Raw genomic sequence first — 25,246 nt, forward strand, 5'->3', positions numbered from 1 at the left:
GATCACAACAGGTTGAAGTTTCTCATTCATTCTTTGGAATATGAGTGCTACTGGCAAGGCTGGCATTAATTGCTCATCAGTAATTGTCCTTAATAAAGTGGTGGTGTGCTGCCTCGAACCACTGCAGCCCTTCTGGTGCAAGTATTCCCACACTGCAGTTGGATGAAGAGTTCCAGGATCTCTTGGCCAAGTCAGCCAGAGTGAGAGCTTGGCTGAGGGTAGGGCAGCTGTAGGACAGTGCCAGGGAGTTTTAGGGGTGCTCCTGGTAGGCAATGGGTTCTTGAGGAAGGATGAACAAGGCAAAGCCTACTGATGGATATGGTGAGGAGTGGCTGAAGACTTCCCTTTAAGGTTCAAGAGCTGAGCAGGAGCACTCCTTCTCTACAAGTTTATTACTCAAAAAAATTCTCACACACCTGTCTGGGCAATTCAGTAATCGACCCCTCCCCATTGCTATGTTAAATAGATTTGTACAGCACAGAAGTAGGCCCTTTCCATGCCGAGCATGATGCCCATCAATGCTAATCCCATGACTCTCATTATGAATTCTGCAGTCTCCACCCCCCCCCCCCCCCCATTGTTACCTGGTAATATTGTGCAAAGCTATGTTTGTGTTGAGTCATTTCCCCGCAGCAGCATGATGTGGCTCTCATCCTTTCTGCTCCTGTATAAATCTGCACCACTTACAAAAGGTACTCTGGATATCCCATTATCAACTCAGCAGAGATCAACCTTAGGGTGGATGAAAAGCACATCTCCAAATAATAATTTTTAAAAATCACTCACTCACTATATTACAAAAAAAATCTTTTTATTTTTGTATATATGTGGAGGGAAAGATAACAGATTTGTATAAAAGCCACTGAACTGGCATGCCATTTAACCTTGGACATGTACCCCAGTCACATTATCAACACACACACATTTAGCAAGCAGCTAAACAGCAAAATACAAAATATACAGTGTCAAAACAATGCAATATTGAATTAAAACATAAAGAAGAAAGCAAAAGCAACATCCCAGATTAGGTTAGTGGGCCTCTTTCTTTCAGCATAAGACCAATGGCACTCTACACCACATGGAATGGATAGAGCAGTGCGCGTCCAAATATGTTCTTGATGCAGCACAACCAGCTATGCTGTCACATCTCTAGGTTCCCGCAAGAATAAAACAGGGATACAAACAACTAAGCCTGTGAACTTTTTCCATTAGATGGGAGAGTCTGCATACGTTTGCCATTACATAATGCCTGCATCAATGCACCAAGAAAGGGAAGAGTTGAGCCAGCATCTTGAGGGTCTTGCCATAGTTGCATGTACCAGTCCCTGGTTAGGGGACATAACAATGTGGCAGATCTGACCTGTGGTTCTAATTCCCCCATTGCTCTTGGTTAATGAACTAAACAAAACCTTTTCCTGGAAATAGGTTGACCATGGCTTTACACAGTAGGTGCACAGCCGAAAGTGAGTGACTATGACAGATTATCTTGTGTTTCAACCAAAGATCGCCTGCACTTGGATTATATTTCAATGCAAAGCAAAATGTTATTCTTCAGCAATATCACTTGTGCAAAGGTCAAGGAACTTATCAATCCCCAATGGGATGCTACTATTGATTGCACTCCAGAGTGCATTACACAAGCTCCACACACAAGGAGTGTTGCGGGGAGGTATGACAGTGATCATCTTGCCTTTGAAGGTATATTTAGTGAACGAATAGGTGCTGGTTTAGAGTGATATTTCTGGCTCTACTATCCCTACTGAACATAGTATAATCCTCCATAATGTTTTCTTCTTTTTAGTTTAAGAACAAGGATCAGAAATTCACAGCAAAAGAGGTCATTGTCCCTTACTGGCCAGAAATAGCTTATTTACACTGTTCCCACTTCCTAGCTTTTGATTCATGGCTTGTATGTTTTGGCTCTTCAGGTGGTCAAATAAAAGGAGGCCACCTTCATTGCTGTCTGCTTATGTAGACCAAGGCTTAAAACTGAGATAGTATCAGAAAGAACAGTGCAGGTATCTAAGACAAAAAGGCAGAGGTTTAAGGTGAGAGGTAAGAGGTTCAGAGGGGATTGGGGGGGGGGGGGGGGGCAGTTGAGGATTTTTCTTAAAAAAACATAGGTGGTGGTTGGAGTCTAGAATGTACTACCTGGAGGTGGTTCAGACAGATACTTTCACAAAATTTAAGAAACATTTAAACAAGTACTCAAATTACCAAGGCATAGAAGGCTATGGACCTAATGTTGGTAAATGGAATTGGTATAGATAGATATAGAGGGCAGCATGGACATGGTGGGCTGAAGGACCTGTTCCTGTGGTGTACAACTATGGCTCTATGGATGTGCTACCACTGAGGGAAATCCTTGCTGATTACTTCTGACTTTTTATTTTTCATGGAATTTTAGACTTCACTTTCAGCAAAAGGAAGAAAAACATTGAAGGATTATTGGCTGCACTGGTGGGGGCAATAAAACTAGGAAAAGGGATGGGGAAGATCCCTTTAGGAAACCAGAATACATCTTGTGCAGTCAATGGATATATTTCTGCAAAGGCAGCTAGTAGAAATTCTTGGCTCAGCTATTGTTGGTTGCTCAGTCCCATATAATGACACTTTTTGCATCCCAGCTGCTGGATTTCATAATCACTTAGCTGGACCTTGCTCAACACCATCATCCTGAGGGTTTGGGAGTAGAAGATCAGAACCCACTGATGCTTTGATACCAGAGAGAACAATTCCCATTGTCAGCTCTGTTAGGATCAATATAATGTGAGATCGCAATCTTCTACACCTTATAACCAGAAAACCAGAAATCGACAGCCCATCCATCCTCCTAGGTCCTAAAAGTTTAAAGTGTCTTTCAAAATAAAAAAGTAATGGGTGAAGGACTCAGCTTGAAAATCCAAATCCAATGTAGACAGAGGTTTGAAGACACCAGGTCTCCAAAAAACTGTTGACATTTGATTTCAAAGCCACCAACCTTTCCATTGGTTTTATGCCAGTTGAAGAACCTGACTCAGATTCTCTGATAAAGCGAACTCCTTTATTTTCTTGCACAGTTATTGGCATTTCAGAAACAACCAGCAATAAGAATATTTAACAATATCCAACTAATGCATGATTGTAATTCCCAAAACATCTTCAAAAGATTCTGCATATCGAGTTCCATGTAAATAGTGTTTTATTGTTATTCATAAAGCACATTTACATCTCTGTTTACATCAAGTGAGCACAGGTTATTAGTGGTCATTCTTATATCATCTTTGGCTTCAAGATTTCTTGGTTTGGTGGTAATTTGACCTCCAGATAAAAGTCTCAGCTTCCCACTTCACCTCAAATGAGAATACTAATTCTGAATATTTGGATCAATTTGAGAGAAAGAGGAATAAATATGCCCACCTAATAGAAAATATTTGAAGTTGGCAGGTTGCTGAAATATTACATTAATGCAGAACTGTTGCAAATCTAGCAAACTGTACTTTCCCTATATTAGGCTAAGGGACCCAAAAATACAGAATTCTTTAAAAATTCTCAAAGTTCTTTTGCAAGTACATTTACTCCATTTCGGAGTAGAAATCATTTAAAATTATTCCTCTACAATTTCATAAAAGGTAAATTCTTTCAGTATCTATAAACTATATACAGCTGAATATTGCCATATTAAATACCTTAATAGTTTATAGTGTACAAAATATAATGATGAAGCTTCAAGTATGTTTTGAAATGTAAAGCTATATTATTAATGTTCCACACAATTCCCAGAATTGATCATCTTTAAAACCAATGGAAACTAAAGCTTGATGAAGTTAATTGATGACAGTTACAATGAGCAGGTTGCCCAGTCTGTACATTTCAGTGTGACACAAGCCTATAATAAACAGCTGAGCAACATTCACATTAGAATCTGGATACAACTATTCATAAAATGTATACTCCATACCCATGCAGAATTTTAAAAATATTTTTCTTTGGCAAAATTTTAAGTACAAAATAACATCACTGGGAATTAAACTTTATTTAAAAAGATTGCAATAATTGCTTTTATTTCGCAATGCCCTAAATATAGGGGTCTAAGAATTGGATTGTGCTATGTCTGTTTTAAAATTGTAAAATGGCTGAGGTCTCAAATTAGTAGGCAGCATTTGCACGTGTTCTGTGCCAGCTACCACATTGGTTATGACTCTTAAATCCAAGTCCAGGGAGCTTGCCCGAAGACAGTAGTTCCTTTGCATTTGCAAGTCAGGCCCTCAACTAGTGCTTCAAGCTGTCCTTTACTAAACGAAGTTGTGCAGAATGTGCCTTGTATACTATGGTCTATTTCTTCAGGTGCTTGGGAGATGACCAGGTTTCAAGGAATATTCCTCCTGCATAAATCTGCAGGCTCCCCAGACCCCTTGTTACACCCTAATCCAACTGCATTTCACCACACCCCAACACTTAAACTAAACTCATTAAAACTGGCATCAGAACCAGATCTTCCTTCCCACCAGCAACCTCATTCCCCCAATAGTTATAACTGACCACAGCTCACCAATGATAACCAAGTATCCACAGCCTAAATGTGTGCCTCGTTGTCCATGTATGGGTGCTTTGGGATTACACCCAAATTTGGATAGAATCCATTTTCAGAACCACTTCCTGTTTCTTATGGGGATCCAACAGGCTTGAGGTATAGCTAATACAATTGGTTATTGCTCTTGTGTAAACCCTACTGTTGGCAGGTTACTTGACTGCAGTCATCCTGCCACTAAACTTCACAGGAAAGTTGTTGGATGAACCCTGGCTGATGTCCAAACTCTAAATGCAGAGATGTCATAGAAGATTACAGTCCCTCTACTGCCATTAACTCAGCATTAAAAGGCTATTGGACAGGTAGTCTTGGTTCTTCAACTACCATAAAGATAAACACATTGAGCTACCTTAAAGCTCATTCTGTAACTTATCAGTAAGTAATTAATGAAAATGTTTATGAACTTGATACTTACAAGGAATCATAAATAGCAATCTTTCCACCATCCTTGGCCAAGATTAGCTAACTGCACATTCTAGATAACGAACCTGGGATCCTTCAACCCACCTGTTCCAGTTCAGCACTAATTAACTGAGGAACCAAGGGAGACCATGCTGTATTACGAAATAACGCAAGTCTACTATTGTATATATTAATGAGATGAGATTGTCAGGTATAATCCAATGTAGATTGTGTAACTATGCTAGAATTTTCTCGGAATAAAAGGTTCATGTATGGACATCTGCTTGGATATCTTTACAGCCCTATACAAATGGGATTCATAAATATGGAATTTTTCTTCTGCAGTTGAGGCGGGTGTTGCAAATATTTTCAGGTTGTGTGTAGTACTCTTTTGTAAAGACAGTGCTCTTTTTCAAAAGCAGCAGAGCAATCTCAGCCCCTTGCAGAATACATCCAGTCAGAGGCTTCTCAGCATAAGTCTGAAAGTGCAAAGGACTATCTAAGCTCTGTACCACTACCAAATACATGAAGCATATAAAACGAGCAGATGCAACTCAGTTTTGCACAATAAAACGGTGCAATAACAATGAAGTAATGGTTTTATCCTAATCACCTCTGAATTGCTTTTTAGAAAATTGGGATATCATAAAATTTGAATCCTAAAAAGGTGGACAAAATCCAGTTTGTTCCCATTTTTCTATTTTTTTAAGTAAATATTGTAGGTTATATTTATGCAAATTATTCAAGCTTCATTTAGTTTCCTCTGTTCATTTGTTGTTGCACCTGCTCCTAAAGCTGTGTTTCCATACACCCACCACTCTCCAACACCCAATATTTTGGCAAACAGCATGCCAAGTCTGTACTGATATTGAGATCTACAGTGTGTTGGAATGTACAAAGTCAAACACGTCCTTCTATTACCCGTAATGCAGAAACACTTTAGCCCCTGCACAGCAGCTTCCTTTCCCCATATTCAGAAATATGTGTGAACTCCTGTATTGGGCAGCAGGAACAAGCACTCATCATTCGGTCTTGTAGCCCAACACTGCTTGCTGCTCCAAATTATTTTGTGGAAACCTTTCTGCCGTATCAGAAATAAATATGTTTTTTTAGATATCCTGACTGTTATCCCAATTAATTCCGTGGTATGGATACAAACATCCAAGTATAATTTTTTTTGGAGACATTAGAGGCTGACAACCATGCAACAAATGTCTGGGAAGATCTTTCCTCACTTACTAGTTAGGACTTCCATTAAATTGGGCATCTTTTCACAGATGGTTGCCTTAATTCTGCTAGTTTTCACAGTAATTGGTCTTCATTGAGATCCTTGCTGGTTTCTGAAGTGCTACATGTTTAAACCCCAGTGACACACAGAATGAAAACCCATGCAACAAACAAAAGATAAATACCATCAAGTGAATGTATGATTGTCAAAGGTCTATTTTCCTTGTTCTGCTTTTTAGAAGCAGGACTCTCACTTAAATATATACAATGGCCAACATTAATCTGGCCAGGAGTAGAATCAAGAGTTTATGGCTGCTTGGGCTTGAATTGAATTTAAAAAAGCAAAGAGCATAGTCTTTTGCTACTGTTCCAGACTCTGCTATCTCCAGGCCTGACTTACACCGGACTCTTCTGCTCCCACACACCCAGAGGGACTGGGCTTGGATTTGCTTTTAATCTGCACACATTGATTTTGGATCTTACAGGGAGTAGCAGCTTTGGTAATGATCACTAGGGTGCAAGCATAAACCTCTCAGAATCTCCTAGATATAGCAGACAGATTTCCGTCAAGCACAGACCAACCTGCACAAACAGCCATAAACTCAACTGCCTCGCCTTAGGTAACTAGGTTCACTCTTAAATGGAAATCCCATTGGATGATGCAGGAACAAAAAAGGAATCAACATTGCATTTACTATTCACTCAGACTTCAGATGGGATCATCTCCTAAAACCTCCTTTACAAAGGAAGCCACATCTGTTTCATTAGCATCATGTGTTTTGAAGAACGGGTGTTCCTGTTTTGGGTCAGGGAAAGGAACAAAAAAAATACATTAACTATGTACCAGGCAAAAGCAACCCATAGAGTTACATGTAAATGGCAAAAGTGAAGAGAAGGGCTTCTCACCATAAGGTCTATATAGCTCATACGATCTTTGGGGTTCTTCTTTAAACTGAAAAGTGGAAGAGGAAGAAAATCAGAAGCAGCTATCGTAACATGCTGTAGAGAACACTCATACAAAATCTCTGCAGTTTCTGCTATGTTCCCTCCCCATCTCTGCAACTTCCTCCACAGCCCAAGGCCCACTGATATCTGCACACCTCCAATTCTCCAGAGCACTCCCAATTTTAACCACTATATCATCAGTGCCTATGCCTTCCTCTGCCCAGACCTTACGTTCAGGAATTTCAGCCATAAACCTCCAGCTCCATTTAGAAGTTAACAGATGACACCACTGCAGTGGGCCAGATCTCAAATGACAACAAAACTGAGTACAGGAAGGAGATAGAGAGCCTAGAGACATGGTGTCAAGTGAACAACCTTTCCCTCAGTGTCAGCAAAACAAAAGAGCTGGTCACTGATGTTAGGAAGCAGGGTGGAGTACATGCCCATCTGTATCACTGATGCCAAGATGGAGATGGTTGAGAGCTTCAAGTTCCTAGATGTAAATATTATCAACAATTTGTCCTAGTCCACCCATGGGGACGCTACGGCCAAGAAAGTACACCAATGCCTCTACTTCCTCAGAAGACTAACAAAATTTGGCATGTTCCTAACGACCCTCATCAATTTTTTTTTTACAGATGTACCATTGAAAGCATCTTATTCAGTTGCATCACAGCTTGGTATGGAACTGCTCTGTCCAAGACTGCAAGAAATTGCAGAGTTGTGAACGCAGCCCAGTAACATAAACCAGCCTCCCCTCCCGTTGGGCAGAAGATACAAAAGCTTGAGAGCATGTACCACACAAGGACAGCTCCTAACCCACAGTTACCAGACTCTTGAATGGATCTCCTGTATACTAAAAGATGAACTCATGATCTCCCACTCTACCTTGTCATGGCCCTTGCACTTTGTCTACCTGCACTTTCTCTGTAACTGCAACAGTATATTTCCTGCATTCCATTTTCCCTTTTACTACCACAATGTACTGGAATAATCTATCTGGATGGCACGCAAACAGAAGCTTTCCAGTGTATCTCGGTATGTGACAATAAAAAACCAATTCCAATTTCCAACTTAATCTACCTCATACCAAATTTTATCTGATCCTTTTGTGAAGTAGCTTGTGAAGGCATAGTGTAATGGTAAATTAATTTAATATAATTTCTTATGCAAAGTTATTCTGCTGTTTCTCATACATGTGATGAGGAGCTATTGGTAGGTAGCAAGGTTAGAAGCAAGAGCTGTAGTGAGAAAATGGAAATGTCCATTTGTCCTAGGATATCAGCACATACACAGATATCAGAGTAAAGATTAACATACTCCAGAACGCAGACCAAGCAATAAGTTCACTTTTATGAATAGTTTGAAATGTAGGTGCTAAAAGTCTGCCATGTTACATGGTCATTGTAACAACATCAATAATCAGTTTGTTAATGTAATGGTACACCTGTTTCTTCCCTCCTTGATTAATTTCTATATCAAACTATGCGTTTACCAAACTGAATGAATCTGTCAACGTTGAAGTGCAACTGATCATACTGATTTAAAAGATTTGTTTGGTTACCCTACTTTGAACACCTAGAATTGGATTCCAACACAAATTTGGTTTGTTTAAAAGGCAAACCACTTCAAAGGCTTACCACTGCGCTGTGAAATCTACAAACTCCTTGGAGAAGTGATCTGCGGGTAGCTGGGGAGAAGGTTCTTCCACAACCTGCTTCAGCTGCTGGAATGGTGTACCCCAGGATTCATAGGGAAACCGTAGGATTGCTAATTCAATCTGCAACAATATTAAAAACTATTGTCTTCACAGTGAAAATTCAACTTCTTAAAATCTTGTAGAAGACATCTTTAAGAACAATTCTTGAAAATTGCTTCATCAAGAATAAACTATTTGATTTATTTACATACCATTGTGATTCCTAAACTCCAGACATCAGACTTCACATTATATCCTTTTTGATTCAGATCTGGGTTAATCCTCTCGGGCTGTGAATTAAAAACAAAGACACAGAATTAAAATGAAAAAAATACTGCAGAAGTTAGAATTCGGAATTAAACAGAAAATGCTGAAAATACTCAGCAAGCCAGACAGCATTTGTGGAAAGAGAAACTGAGTTAATGCTTCAGGGTCAAGACACTTCATCAGAACTTTGTTTCTCTTTCCACAGACACTTCCTGACCTTTTGACTGTTTCCAGCATTTTTCATTTTTATTTTACAGACAACCAGATTAACGCCAGGAATAAATCATGCAAATAAATCCACTGTTCAAGAAGTAGAAGCATGAATCGTGTTGCAAAACAATTGGAACTAAGCTCTGACTGAAGATGCACCATCCATTGTACTGATTACCTCCAACAGTATCAAGTCTTCATTTTACTTTTGACCCTCTGATTCACGGAAATGATGTGGTAACAAACCCAGCTCATTTATAAACATATGAATTAGGAGCAGGAGTAGGCCACTCGGTCCCTTGAGTCTGTTCTGCCATTTAATAAGACCATGGATGATTTGACTGTAATCTCAACTCTGTATTCCCATCTAACCAAGGTAACCCTCCACCCCCTTCTTACAGAGGATCCATCTACCTCTTCCTAAAAATATTCAAAGTCTTTTCTTTGCCTGCCTTTAAAGGAAGAGAATTCCAAAGACTCATGATCTTCTGTGAGAAAATAAAATGCTGTGGCATCCATCTTAAATGGCTGACACATTTTTAAGCAGTGAACCTCAATTCTAGATTCTCCCACAAGAGGAAGCATTTTCTCCACATCACCCTGTTGAGACTTCTCCTGATCTTAAATATTTCATTCAAATTGCCTCTCCCTCTCCAATGCTCCAGCAAACATAAACTTAGACTGTCCACTCTTTCCTCATAAGACAACACACTCATTGCGGATATCAGTCTCTCTGAACTGTTTCTAATCTTCCCCAAGTATGGAGACCAACACAGTAGGCAGTACTCCAGATGTGGTCTTACAAACACCCTATATAGCTGAAGCTTAACATCTGCACTTTGTATTCAATTCCCTGAGAAATAAACAATTACATTGTTACCTTTCCTTATTACTTGATGTGTCTGGAGACCATCCTTTATAAACCATGCATTTGAACATCAGATCCTTTTGCATCTCACTGCTGTTATCTTCCACAATTTAAATATGCTTCATTTTTATTTTTCCTGCCAACTGGACAATTACACATTTTCCCACATCCTGCTCCATTTGCCAGATCTTCGCCCACTCACTAACCTATCCACATTCCTTTGTAGTCTCGTGTCCTCTTTGCAACTTGCTTTTGTACCCATTTTTGTGCCCTCAGTACATTTGCAATTATACATTCACTGCTTCATCCAAGTTGTAACTTGTAAAAAAGTCGAGGTCTAGCACCAATCCCTGTGGGACACCACTCATTAGATCTTACCAACGAAAAAAAAACATTTACACCTACTCTTTATTTCTTGTTTGCCAGCTAATCTTCTACCCACATCAACATGTTCCCTCCCTCACCATGACCTTTTGTTTTCAGCACAGCCTCTGGTTCCCCTTTATCCAAAACACATTTTACTTCTTCGAAGAACTCCAATAAACTGGTCAAAAATCATTTCCCTTTCGTAAAACCATGTTGTGTAATCAACATAGTAGTTCTACTATGATTTTTTTCTGCCACGTCTATAACAACAACTTCCCATCATTCCCCCATGACAGATGTTAAGCTGTTCTCCAGCAGCAAACCAGCTGCTATTGATTTTTAAATTAGTGACCTTTTCCTACATATTAGTCAACCTGTGCAAACACAACATATTTCAACAAGGCTCAGTTAGCAGCACAGAAGTGAAATACTGCAAAACTCTGATAATCTGCTATGTAATTGCTTCAAAACCACGATGGTTCAGCATCTGGCTCACTGGTGACACATCTTACACTCCTTATAAACTTACTGGATTCACTGGAAAAGTGATTATACTGTGTAACACGTTATAAAAATGTGAATTAAATGTGTATTGGTTTATGAATAGGAACAACATCCAATAGTCTGGAAAATCTGCCAAACCAGCACCACCAAAATCCCCAGCAGGCTGGATTGACAGTTTTACTGTAGTACAATTGTTAGAAGCCTGAAATAGAAACAGAGCATAGTCAGCAGGTCAGAAATATAAGAGGTAACATTTCAGGTCAATGGCTTATCAGAAAAATCTGGCAGAGTCATCAACCAGAAAGGTTACGTTTCCTTTTTTTTACAGATGCTGCCCATCCTGCTGAAACTTTTCAATATCAAGATAATTGACCACATTGCTATATGTAGGTGCACATTGTGTGCAAGTTGTCTGCCACTTTCACACAGTATAACTGCGACTACACAGACAGCAAGCACGTGCAAATTCATGCTCTTTTTCCCCAGTCATTTCAGCTGTCAAAGCAGGAAGTCAAAGCAGGGAAGTTAATCAGTGGGAGCCTCTGGATCCATTAGCCTGCAACAATGAATCACGTGGCCTGACTCTGCAAGGTACACACTACCTTTCATCCTTTGCATTTGTTTCAAAGGGTAGCCAGTTTGCAAAATGGGAAATATTACTTCCTGGGAGATGGAGAGAAATGGGGGACAGTGAAAAATGCATGAGGTGATTTGTTTTTAAACCAAGATTGGAGCTAAGGCAGTGTAAAAAATGCTTCATTACATCCCAACTGATGCCTAAGTATTAGCACCATTCAAGGCATGACACTCCCAATACTGATGAATAGAGTATAAAGGAAAAAGAGACTTGCATCTCTAAGCAATACTCAAGAAGTGCTGGAGGAACTCAGCAAGTCAGGCAGCATCCATGGAGGGAAATAAACAGTCGACGTTTCCGGCTGAGACCCCTCATCAGGGCTGGAAAGGAAGAGGACAGAAGCAAGAAGGTGGGGGGAGGAGAATGAGCACGCGCAGGCAGGGGATATGCGAGTTCAGGTGAGAGGGGGAAGGTAGGTGGGTGAGGGAGTGGGAGAAAATGTAATAAGCTGAGAGGTGATAGGTAGAAGAGGCAAAGGGCTGAAGGAGGAGGAATCTGGTAGGAGAGGGCAGTGGACCATGGAATAAAGGATGGAGGAGGGGAGGAGAGGAGATGGGCAGGTCATCAAGGTGGTGGAAGGGAGCCACAGGAATAAGGGAAGACAAAGGAGTTGGGGGGGGGGGGTGGGTTTACTGGAAGTTGAGAAATCGAGGTTAAGGCCATCAGTTTGGAAACTCCCAAGGCGGAATATGAGGTGTTGTTCCTCCAACCCGTGTCTGGCCTCAATGTGACAGTGCAGGAGGCCATGGATAGACATGTCAGTATGGGAGTGGGATGTGGAATTGCAGTGAGTGGCCACCAGGAACTTTTCTATAGAACTTTTCATGATGTCCCCCAATACTTTGGCAATGAAGTACTTTTGAAGTTGGTCAATGCTGTGATACAGCATGCTCCCACAAAATGATGCTTGAATGACTAGATAATTGCCTAGAAATTGGATTGCATAACACCATTCTTTTGTGTACTATGCAATCCAATTTCAGTGAAAAGTCGAAGTGATTGAAAATCAAGACCATGCAAGTTCCATTATTTTTGTTCCGGGTCCTCTGTGCATCAGACATGCTAATGCAAATGATTCCTGACTTGCACAGAGGCAACAGACATGTACACCACTACTTAGTACTCATTCTTGCATACACAGCCCACGCCTCTCCTGAACCACTCATGCAGAAGCAGGCTTTCACACTGCTCTTTAAAGGATGCCCTACCTCATTGAGACTTGGAGGACTTGCCTAAATAGGTCCCAGGATGGCACAAGTGAACCCTCTCAGCAGAGGTGGTTATTTACTCAGCTCTTCTTCAGACCCCAGCACTGCACTCCAAATCAGCTCCACTCCCCTCCAACTTCAATCCTTGCCTGATTGCTAACACCAGGGAATCTTTTATATGAGATTACATAGACTATGCAACACAGAACCACCCATTTGGTCCAATTTATGTCAGCATTTAGGCTCCATTTGAATTTTCTTCCATCTTTCTTCAACTATATGGTAGGGGTAACAAAAATAAGAGGGCATAGATTTAAGATGAGAGGAAAGAGCTTTAAGGGGATCTAAGAGGAACTTTCTTTTTAAAAACAGAGTGGTTGATATCTGGAACTCACCACCAGAGGAGGTGGTGGAATCAGATACAATGACTACATTTAATAAGCATTTAGATATGCCCTGCCTATATAAGTGCCTAGGGGGGGCAAATAGGATTAATGTAGTTGGGCATGAAGGTTGGCAACCCCCCACCCACAAGGGAAAAGAGATTCCATCTGCTCACTCTCATTTGATGTGCATTTTCTCATTTTTAGTTTCATCCTTGCACCCTCTCCAGTGCCTCTCTATCCTTTTTATATGACCACCAAAATTCTATACAGTGCTCCAAGTGTGGTCTAACCAAGGTTCATAACCTCCCTACTTTTCAATTCCATCTATCAAAACGAAAACCAGTGCTTGGTTGGCATTATTCATACCCTTGCTAAACTGAGGCACAACTTCTAATATTGGTATATCTATATTTGTTCTTCTACCCCAACTAGATAAGCACCTTCTAAGTTTAAAGTGACCTCTCTTTACTTCCTCCTCGCACCTTGCATTCGTCTGTGTTGAACTTCATTTAGCAAACATTTGCCCATTTCACATATGTATCAATGCCTTCCTGGAATTTAATGGCATCCTCCTCAGCAATGACGACCATCCCAGTTTGGTATCATCTGCTAAATTTAGAAACTGTATTTTTGATTACAGAACCCAAGTTGTTCACATAAATTCTAATTACCCATAGTGCCAGAACCCATCCTTATGGAACAACACCACCCACTACAAATAGTTACCCTTTACTCCCACTCTCTGCTTCTGTCTTGAAACGAGCTAGGAAAGATTCTGCTATGTTCCCCAACTCCATATTTTCTGACTTTATCGATTAGTCTATTATGGGGTGCCTTATCGAAAGGTCTTTTGAAAATCTTTATAAATTATATCTAATGCATTACCACCGTCTACTCATTCCATAATTCCTCAAAAAAAATTCAATCTTCCCTTTTGAAATCAATGCCGACTATTCACATTATACCTTTTGTTTCTAAGACTTTCGTCACTTCTCTCTTAATAGCATGTCCTTATTTTTCCTACTACACAATGTTAAACTAACTGGTCTATAATTCCCTGAATATGTTCTATCCCCTTTTTTAAATATAGGTATTACATTTTCTATCTGCCCGCCCACTAGCACTATGCCATTCTTGAACAAGAATTCAAAAATTTCTCTCTTCGCCTTCCTAATTCTTTTTTGAGTTCTCCTAAACCCTTCATAGTCTCTCTTATCATGAACTCCTCCTACTATGTACTTAAGGTATGCTCCATACCCTCAATTGTTTCCTTATGTCTTTATTCAACCATCTCAGAATCAGAACGGACCTCAGTTTAACATTTCATCCAAAGGACACCTCTTCAATACTGCACTGAAGAGACAGCCCAAGTTTATGCATTTAAATCTCTGGAGTGGGAGTTGAATCCACAGCCACAAAGACTAGGATCCTACCTGTGGATCCACAGTTGATACGAGAAACACACAGTGACTTTGCTCACAAAATACTGGAGGACAAAAGAGATATTGTTCGAAGTCTTTACTCACAGCCATGTACGGTTTGCAGCCTGCATCCATCGTCTTAGCCACAGAGTCCACCAGATATCCACTAATCCCAAAGTCACACATTTTCACGTGCCCTTCTTTATTGATGAGAACATTTGAAGGTTTTACATCTGTAAAGGGCAGCAAGAAATAAATATGCCAACATAAACCATTATTTCAATAGTGATCCAATTGAAACCTCAATGTAAGTGGAAAAACTACAGATCTATTTAACACTATGGGATTTTCTGACCACTGGATCTTGCTGTTATTTATCTAGACACCAGGCACATTCCAAACCACAGAGGGCATGAGAGCCAACTAAGAGTGTGCTTGGTAACATTAAAGCATAGTAAAATATCTGTTTTGCGGAGGATTTTGCTTAAATCACATGGAAACATTTATGGCACTTTTGTTAATTATGCACATTTACTTTGATACTCAACTAGAGTCTGATTTCTACCCAGACTAAGTCCATCTTCCATGGAATCAGAATCTTAAGGCTATAAGCAAAGATTACTGCTGTAGTGTGCATACAACAGTAATACATCTTATTTCTCAAAACCATAGGTAGGCAAATACTGATTTTGAGATAAAAGACACATTCCATTCTGAAATGAAAAAACAAAGGGCAAGGGTATGAGGATATTACAGCTTTCGTTGGCTTTAATGACTAAAAGAGTCCAGTAAATCTCTATTCCCAAGCCAGGAAACCAGGTAAAGTTATAATTTAAAATGGACAGCATGTTAGTATTTCAATCTAGTTTTAGCCCAATTCCTGCCATGAGGATACAAAGCTTAGGTTTGAACCTTTCTCCCATAGGAATAAATGCATTCGGTAACACAGAGCATCTTAATATAACTCCAGCTACCAGGGCTAGGGTGTCCTTGAGAGGGCAGGATATGGTTCGTGGTTGTAAGGCATCAGAGGAAATAAACATAGAATAAACAAAATATTCATATATTTAAATTTTTGAAATATTTTTATGCAAGCAATTCATTGGTGCTACTAAAGCTCTGAGTAGCCACCTACTGCAATGATTATTTTCTCTCTTAATTAACTTCTTTTTCAGCACCTCCCATCTTCACCTCATAGAAGGGCAGCAAGTCAAAGGAACACCGTTGTCTGCAAGTACCTGTCCAATCCACTCATTTGGAAATACTGCATGCTTTCAGCATCAATGGGTCAAAAATCCTCAACTCTGTTCACACAGTCCTCTAGGATTACCTTCACCACAAAGACAGCAGTGATTTAAAATGGCATCTCAGCACCTTCAAAAGAGGTGGGCAAGAGATGATGGTCTTGCCAGCAACACCCACATCCCATGACTGAATAAATGAACTTAACATGCATTGACTCTTGTCTGAAATGGGCTGCACTCACCTCTGTGAATCACAGAAAGTTTGCTATGCAAGTGTTCTAATGCTTTTACAATCTGTAAAGAAGGGACAAAAACAAACTTTTACTAACTTTCTGAAAATACTGCAAAACCACCAAAAAAAAGTGCACCTTCCTTCCCATGTAACATTACAGAAAAATGTTTTGAGGCATTCTTAGCCAATGACTAATAATAGATTTCTATTTGAGATACTGACCAATCTTTTGTGATCGTGATAGTCCTACTTGCTATTTGCAGGATATTATGGTTCATGTCAAATATCTGGTCGTTGAGCTTTTGTCTCTCCATATTCTTTAAATATACCCTTCTATTTTAAGTAGATACCATCTCAGTCATTATGATAACTATAACCATGTGACATTTCTTGCACAAGCATGTGACGTAATGGCACTTTTGTCACAACCTGAAGTAACCTACATTATTGCATTCTTGCATTTGTAAGCAATAAATGAGCTAACAATGAGTTATGCACAGCAACTTTTGGCTCTGTTGTGGTAGCAAGGAAGACGTCTAGAGAGTTTGGTGATAATGGATGTACAGGTTGAAACACTCTGGTCCAGCATTCTGTGGTCCAGCATGTTTTGAATCTATAGTACAGATTTATACTAATTAATTCTAACTAAGGCCCAACTACAATCTAAAATTAAATAAGATCAGTACAAATATGTAGCTACTGGTTAACCTACCAGTGCAACATTTGCAATCTCAGCTGACAGCATTTCCAACTTAGGGAGGATTGGGGTCACAGACAGTTCTTGCAACTCTTACCTGACCCGAGGTGTGTTTATACATAAAAAGAACAATTCCCCTGCTCAGAAGAAGGTGATAAAGGCAATTTCTGTGGTTTGGCACCAGTCAGGTCCCAAAGGTGCCAGACTAGAGAGTTTCAACCTACGTTTGACCATACAATAAAGTGTCACATTAATTAAAAGGAAAGGAGGACTTATGTCCTTCAACTATCTTCTTAAATATGACAAAGGGGGATACTAGTGTGAATTTTACCACACTAAAATACATGGGGTAAAAGTAGATAGGCTAGTAACAGAGTGGGAAAGTTATTTTGACTTTGTACAATAAGAGGTGATAACAAATCAACAGCCTGTTTTATACCTCTCCCTATTTTTATTACCACAGGGAACATTACAAGATGCTTAAAACAGCTTGACATTTTTATGCAACCCGTTTAACATCATTACATAAAGAAAAAAATTAGCCCCAGGATATTTAGATCTACTCACTATTTTCATAAAATAGTTGAGAGATTTAATAGCCTATTAGTTTTAAAATGCTTGACAAACATAGTAAAACATGCAATAAAATGGATTTTACAGGAAGGAAAGTGACCAAGAATCTATTTACATCCTGAAAATTCAGACAGACAGACACTGGCTGGGCCCATTTTACATCGAGTTTCATGACATTATACTGCAACTCCAAAATGGTACGTGACTCAAATACAAACCACTGCTATGTGGTGGGAAGTTCCAATAACCTGACTTGAGACGCATGCAATCTCAAGTTGACAGATTCATTCTTTTATGAATGCATTCAGAGGAAACCATCTCCAACTATATTTAAACATATGAATTCAATAACAAAACAAGGTGGGAGGGGTGAAATTCCTTAATATTAATTAAAATATCCACTGCCACAATAGCACTCGATCGAGAAGAGCAAGATCAGCTCCTAGCAGAGCCAAATACATCCTAAACATCATGTCAATAATTGAGTAATTGGAAAGCACTGTTCTCGACAGCAAATGATCATCAGAAAGACTGCAGATGCTGGAAATCTGAAAGAGAAACAGAAAATGCTGGAAACACTCAGGTCAGGCAGCATCTGTGGATCTCTCAGGGAATATAGGTCAGCAACTCAGCCTCCTACAGCCTTCGACTATACTTCCTCTCACCCTGCCTCCTGCAAGGACTCCATTCCATTCTCCCAGTTGCTCTACTTTTGTTGCATTTGCTCCAATAATGAGACATTCTGCAAAAGTGCCTCTGAAATGCCTTCCTTATTCCTGAACCATGGCTTCCTCTCATAGGTGAAATATAGTCAAGGGCTCTGTCCACTATTTTCCACACCTCTGCCCTCAATTCTTCTCCCTGACTGAACAAAACCAGAGTTCTCCAGTTTCTCACCTTCCACGCCATAGCCTCGATATTCAACAGGTCATCCTTTGCAATCTCCATTAGGTAATCCCCTTCCTTCTTGGCATTTCATTGGGCTCCCTCCCTTCACAATGCTCAGGTCCGTTCTTCTATTCCCACCAACCACTCCTTATCTTAAGGCACTTTCCCATGCAACCACAGGAGGTGTAACAAATGCCCTTTCACCTCTTCCCTTCCCAACAATCTTTCCCAGGTGAAGCAGCAACACACTGGCACTTCTTCCAATCTAGTGGAAACCAGTCTCCCCTCCATGTCTACACTTCTCATTGCCTCGGTAAAGCAGCCACCATAATCAAAATCCCATCCACACCAGACATCCTCTCTTCTCCCACCATCCCCCCCGCCCCCCCCACACACACCCCCCGCCCCCCCATTGGGCAGAAGATACAAAGCCTGAAAGCATGTACCACCAGGCTCAAGAACAGCTTCTATCCCGCTATTATAAGACTATTGAATGATTCCCTAGTATGATAAGATGAAAGCTTGACCTCACTATCTACTTCTCTGTGACCATGCACGTTATTGTCTACCTACACTGCACTCTGTACTGTAACACTTTATTCTGCATTCTGTTATTACTTTACCTTGTACTACCTCAATGCACTGTTGCAATGAATTGATCTGTATGGATGGTGTGTAAAACAAGTTTTTCCACCGTACCTCGGTACATGTGACAATAATAAACCAAGTTAAAAATTTACCAATTTACTGCATTCAGTCTTTACAATGTGGCTCCTCTACAGTTTTGTAGAGCACCCGAGTTCAGTCTGCTGGAATAATTCTGTGCTTCCAGGTGCCTGCCACTTTAATTACCCATCCCCTCTGACTTGTCTATGGCCTCCTGCACAGTTACGACAAGGTCGAATGCAAGCTTGGGAAACAACACTTCCACATTGTGGCCTTCTACTTGCCAACTTTGGGTAATGCATACTTATGGTCCACATCAGAACTGGCCATTTCTGCCTGTAATCCATCTGTGATTTTGACACAATATTTCTCTTTCTAATAATAATGATCTATCCTGCTGGGCATGTCCCACAATGTTGTTATAAACAAGATATAACATACACATACTCTCACACACACACACACACACACACACACACACACACACACACACACACACACACACACACACACAAAAAGAAATCTAATCTGATTCTAACCATTACATTACCTCATTTGGTCTCACCTTAGAGATATTCCCTCTGTTCTCCCTTCCCTCCCCGCCTTCACTGCTACTGAAAACCAACTTTTTGTTTCTTTCCCATATCTGAAGAATCTCAGGTGTGAAATGTTACCTCTGTTTCTCTTTCTACAGATGCTGCTGACCTGCTGAGCATTTCCAGCATTGTTTGGTCTTTGTTGTGGATCTGCCTGCTACTCTCAATTTATTTTGTATTCACAATTTTTATGAGGATTTACTGGAAGTGATCCTAGTAAATGAGCACTTATTGGAAGTGTTTACAACAAGCAAAGCCAAAACTGTTGCATGTTGCGTAACTGCTGAGCTCCCCATCAACTAATTAAAAAATTGTACAACAGGCCAGCCATTTTAGGGCTTTTCCAACAACTCAAGCTCCAGTGTGAAATTATGTCTTACTGAAATTCACAGATTCAGCTTCAAACCATGTGTTAGCATAGCAGTAATGTAACTGCACTAGTAGTGAAAGGCCTGGACCAATAACCTAGTGAACACAAAGTCAAATGGCACTATGCAAATTTGAATTCAATCAAAATCATCTCTTGCTTACAGTTGGGACTTGAACATTGGTCTATTGGATATTAAGCATACAGATGTTTTCAAAATCTAGGTGGTTTATGTTGGATTGACCTTTCACCGCTCTTCAGCTGTTTTCCAGCCCAACAGAAAGCTAGCAAGAAACAAACTGCTGGAGAAGCTCAGTGAATCAAGCAGAAGGCAAAGGGATAGTCAATATTTCAGGTTGAGACCCACTGAGCTCCACCAGCGGTTTGTTTTTTTTGCTCAACATTCCAGCATTTGCAGTCTCTACTGTCTCCAATGGAAAGCTAGCTTGTGAATCTGACAGGTTTTCATGTAGCAATCCTGTTAAACAGGTCCTGCTATCAAGCTAAGCAGAGAGCATTCATGAAGCAATCACACTGGTGCATCTGGAGTCACATGTAGGCCAGGTAAGGTTGGTTGGTTGGTTGCTCCCTTAAATTCATTAGTGAACCTATTCCTTTTATGAGAATCCTACAGTTTGTGATCATTATTATTACTGTAGACTTTTTCACTTTGTTTTTTTTTAAGAATTTTAATGAATTCTAGATTATTAATCCAAAATTAAATTAATTGCTGTGATGGTAGGATTTGAACTCTAGTTTCTGGATTGTTAGTCCTGGCATCTGGTAACTTATCACCATTCTACCCAAAATGTTCTTGTGAAGAACAGACAAGCACAGATATTTAACTACTGTTAAGAAATAAAATTTGTGAGTTAGTCACTGGATTAACAACGTAGCGATCAGGTTGATGTACAGCCTCATACAGACACACCAAACAACCATCAAGGTACAATAGTACAATAATTACCCAGTGAATTCAGACATTATTGAACTAAACTTACAGACACAGCTATTTTTCCCAAAATATCCTCAGGAAATGTTTTTCCTTTCTCGATCACTTTTTTGTAAAATTTGTCCAGCGATGTGTCCAGTAGTTCCATACATATCCACACATCACCCTAAAATTAAAAACAAAAACAAACATCAGGTTTTAACATTCCTTCAAACCATATCTGATGCATTGAATAAACCTTACTGAGTTCCAAAAAGGTTTATAGGCTAAGACAATTCATCAGTTGGGGCATTGAATAAAAGAGCTGGGATGTTAAGTTACAATTTTACAAAATACTGGTTAGACCAAACTTGCAGCATTGTGAGCAGTTCTGATCACCACACTATAGGAAGGATGTGGTTATGCTGGAAAGGGTGCGGAGGAGATTCACCAGGACGCTGCTGTTCTGAACAGCAAGCTAGATTGGAAGACTTTAGTTATGGGGAAGGACTGGATAGGCTGTGCTTGTTTCCCTGGAGCAAAGGAGGGTGAGGAGTGACCGATAGAAGCATTTAAGATTATGGGAAGCATAGATAGGGTAGACAGTCAAAATCTTTTTCCTGTAGTAGGGGTATCATAAACAAATGGGCATAGGTTTAAGGTGAGAGGAAGGAGTTTTAAGGAAATTGAAGGGGTAAGTTTTTTTTTAAAAAAGAAATACAGAGTGGTTGATATCAGGAACACCAGAGGTGGCAGCGAAATCAGATACAATTACGTTTAAAGAGGATTTAGACTTTAAATAGACAAAGCATAGAAGGATACAGTCCTAATGTGGGCTAATAGGATTAGAGTAGATGGCCAAAAGGTCTGCATGGGCAAAGTGGGCCAAAAGCTCCCCTTTTTATGCTGTACTGCTCTATGAGTTAATGGCGATTCACCAAATGCATAGCAAGCCTTGGCCTAACAGCCCAGCTTGATATTGTAGTGGCGTCACTGTGGAAAACAACTATAAGAAAAACTAAGTTTCTGCTTCTTTCAGCAGCTTGAGGTTTACAATTTCCTTAAAGGCTGCAACAAATAGCTTAATTTGACACTTCAACATCCCATTACACATTTAGCACAAAATCTACTCCGTCACTGATGTGTTGGCAGCAGTCCATAAATTCCATCGCATGACACCCTTTTTTCATTCAGTACGGAGTCAGCTAGCATGCGTTTTAACAGTACAACTGCAGGAGTTTGGGCTCCACTGCTGGACTTCATGAAGCAGCATTGAAATACAGTTGGAACAGCACTCACTTGCTGTTTGGCAGCTCAGGACTTTTGAATTCTTGCAAACTTGGCAGGGAGTCCCAATCTTCTACAAATTTACTGAAGGAAAAGTTCCAAGCTCTGCCTGTCCCCGGATGTACTTAAAAGACCCCTCGAGACAATTCAAAAGAACAGCAGGAGTTTTCTTCCCAGTGTATTGGTCAATATTATTCTCTCACTCAAAAATAACAAATAGAAATAATTTGGGTTTTTATTTCTTTGCTGTTTGTTGGACCTCGTTATCCACATATTGGTTATTAAATTTCTTATAACAGTATATGTATTTTAAGAGGACATCATAGGCTGGAAAGAACAAGAAATAGGTGGTGTAGATCATAAAAGGTCCTCAAGCCTGCTCTGTCATTTGAGAAAATCATGGTTGATTTTGCACCTCAAGTTCACTCTCCTGGCTGATCTCCATGTCCCTTGATTCAATAACCTATTGACCTCAGACTCAAATACACTCAACAACCGAGCATCCACAACTGTCTGGGATAGAAGACTTAAAAAGTTTACATCCCAGCATACAAAAAGAAATTCTCATCTCAGTCCTAAATGGCTGACCCATTATCCTGAAACAATATCCCCTATTTCTACTTTGTCCAGCCAGTGGAAAAAGTAGACACACAAGAGTCTACATATGCTGTGACCTACAGCAAAAAACAAACTGCTGGAGGAACTTAGCAAGTCAAGCCGCATCCGTGGATGCGAAAGGATGGTTGACGTTTTGGGTTGAGACTCTGCACCCACCCCTTCAATGCAATATAAATTCTTGCAGCTGTAGGCATTAACCCAGCTACCCAATCTTTGAAATACTGGGAAGTATTGACACTGAATGAATGGGTGGATAGTGCAACGATGGGAGGATGTGGAAGAATCCTCCCAGGGATCAGATGGATGCATTCTTTGTCCTTGCTTTGTCCTCATGACACAAATCTCAAACACAGCCTGCTACATGTGCATAGAATGCTTCATCTGTGGAGTTGCAGGTCAGGTCACTCTAGGCTTCAGTACCCTTCCAGACTGCTGATCTCTGCTAAATTTGTTTGCTGTTCGCAGATGCATTAGGGAGGTCACCGAATCTCCAAATTCAAGACGAGGAGACTTCAGGGAGAGGGGATATGGTCTTTTGCCTGAATGGCACACTTACTTAAAGTGCAGTCATTCACAGGCTACACTTCTGTCCTTGGAAACCCCCTGCGACACGCACTGGAGGATTTCTGAGGTTCTCCAGTGGGGAAACTAGACCAGGTTATCCCAGGAGTAACCATGATTGTTCACTTCTGTAATAACTAGGTTTTAATCAGTCCTATGCTGCTCAGAAAGCCTAGCAAGCTAAGTTCCATTGTAACACTGCCCTCTGTCCTTCTATACCTTCCCTCCCAGACTCAGTTATACATGTTCCATTCTGTAAAAATAGTTTTTTTTTAATATTTGTTTTATCATGGTACTATTAAGATAATTAATAATGTAATCAGATAGGAAGGTGAGAATTTGGTTTAAACAGCAAATTGAAAAAGGATGGCGAAAGCAAATTCAACAGTAAAGTTTAAAAAGAGTATTAAATACTTAAACAAAACATATGCTCAGGAAGGGACATGGAGAAAGGGATAAATCAGATACAACTTAGAGGAGATAGTAGAGACAAGATAAGCCAAAAGACCTTCTCCTGCACTTCCTAAGTTTATGGTTTGTGATATTAATGAGGACAGAAATCACATTCTCAGAAATCCTTTAACGTAGAGGTTATTGATGAGAGACCGCAGCAATAGAGACCACTGCAATAAACAAAACTCGCATGTAATGCTAATAAAAAACTCAAGTAGACCATTTTATTAATAAAAAATGTAGATTACTGTTGGAAAGTTAGGCTGGTTATTTTTGGTGTTAATTTATGTAGGTCTAGTATCAGCTAAACAATGCATCAAGTAATTTGTACAGTTAAGCCACGTTCATTCATGGCCCAAGAACACCACATTGCTGGCAGAATGACTAATACTGGATCTTTCAGTGGATGTTCAAGTTACACCCGTAAGTGCTGGACTTACCAGCATTCCTCTTTGAAATTCAGCAATTCAAACCAGGCTCATGCCTATGCTGATATGCCTGGCTTCTGAGGTATGGTGTACAAATAATTCTGTACTTGCACTGTGATGCTGAGCTCATCATGGAGCTCTACAGTTTTTGCTGCTTCCTTGATTCCTGCCTGCAATGATTCTAGTTGTGATAGTTTGAGTTAGCTCACTTTGAGAGCAGCAGAGTGGGAAGGCAAGGGCCTTGGCCTCCAGATACTGATGAAAGCTAACTCCAGGCAGTAAAAGAGGTGATTATAATTCTCAAAACAATAATGGCTGAATCAAAGCACTCTCAATTGATGTCCATTTGTTCATGACCTGCACCTTGTCTATCGCAGTGAAAAATTTATGACCATATGCTGACACCTTATAAATAAGATCATCTACTCTCCCAGTTTTCCAACAGGAAGAATACTGCACAGTCCCTCTGATCTACTTCACTAAACACTCTTCGGTGAGTAGCAACTCTGTAGTCAATATATTGGTTCACTGACCAGTGCTGAGAGGGATTGCTATCATTCAGTCATGTTGAATTGGCATTTGGAACTATAATGAACCAAAAAGCATCCTTCAGAAGACAAAAAGAAAAAAAAAGCTGGTCTTTCTTGTTTTTTTTCTATTCATTTAGAGGATGCAAGCATTGCTGACAAGGCCTAAATGGTAGTATTCTCACAGCGACACTGAATAGTGAATTTAAGGATTTAGAACCAGTGACAATGAGGGAAAGGCAACACATTTCCAAGTCATAATGACGTGTGTTTCAATGGAGAACTTGCAGGTGTGCTGTTCTTGTGTGCTTGCATCACATGGCCTTCAAAGAGATAGAAGGTCATGGGATTGGGAGGTACTGTAGAAAAATCCTTCAAGTTGTTGCACACTGCAACCTTGGGTGCTGGAAGTTGTGAACTTTAAAAACAATAGAGGGGATGCCAATTAACCATGGTGTTTTATCCTCA

General features: G+C 40.0%; 1 protein-coding gene across 1 annotated transcript in view; it reads right to left on the minus strand.

Annotated features, from left to right (window-relative positions):
- Positions 1 to 819: 819 nt before the first annotated feature.
- LOC127573759 (dual specificity mitogen-activated protein kinase kinase 3) overlaps positions 820 to 25,246 on the minus strand; it is a 56,752-nt gene continuing 32,325 nt past the window's right edge. Inside the window, exons 4-10 of the mRNA XM_052022255.1 lie at positions 20,975 to 21,091; positions 16,197 to 16,248; positions 14,816 to 14,943; positions 9,056 to 9,133; positions 8,785 to 8,924; positions 7,106 to 7,151; positions 820 to 6,995 (exon numbers count right to left, since the gene is read on the minus strand). Coding sequence (XP_051878215.1) covers positions 6,909 to 6,995; positions 7,106 to 7,151; positions 8,785 to 8,924; positions 9,056 to 9,133; positions 14,816 to 14,943; positions 16,197 to 16,248; positions 20,975 to 21,091 — 648 coding nt within the window. The 3' untranslated portion in view covers positions 820 to 6,908. The remainder of the gene's footprint in view (positions 6,996 to 7,105; positions 7,152 to 8,784; positions 8,925 to 9,055; positions 9,134 to 14,815; positions 14,944 to 16,196; positions 16,249 to 20,974; positions 21,092 to 25,246) is intronic.

Source organism: Pristis pectinata, chromosome 8, assembly GCF_009764475.1.
Source record: "Pristis pectinata isolate sPriPec2 chromosome 8, sPriPec2.1.pri, whole genome shotgun sequence".
Classification (NCBI taxonomy): Eukaryota; Metazoa; Chordata; class Chondrichthyes; order Rhinopristiformes; family Pristidae; genus Pristis; species Pristis pectinata.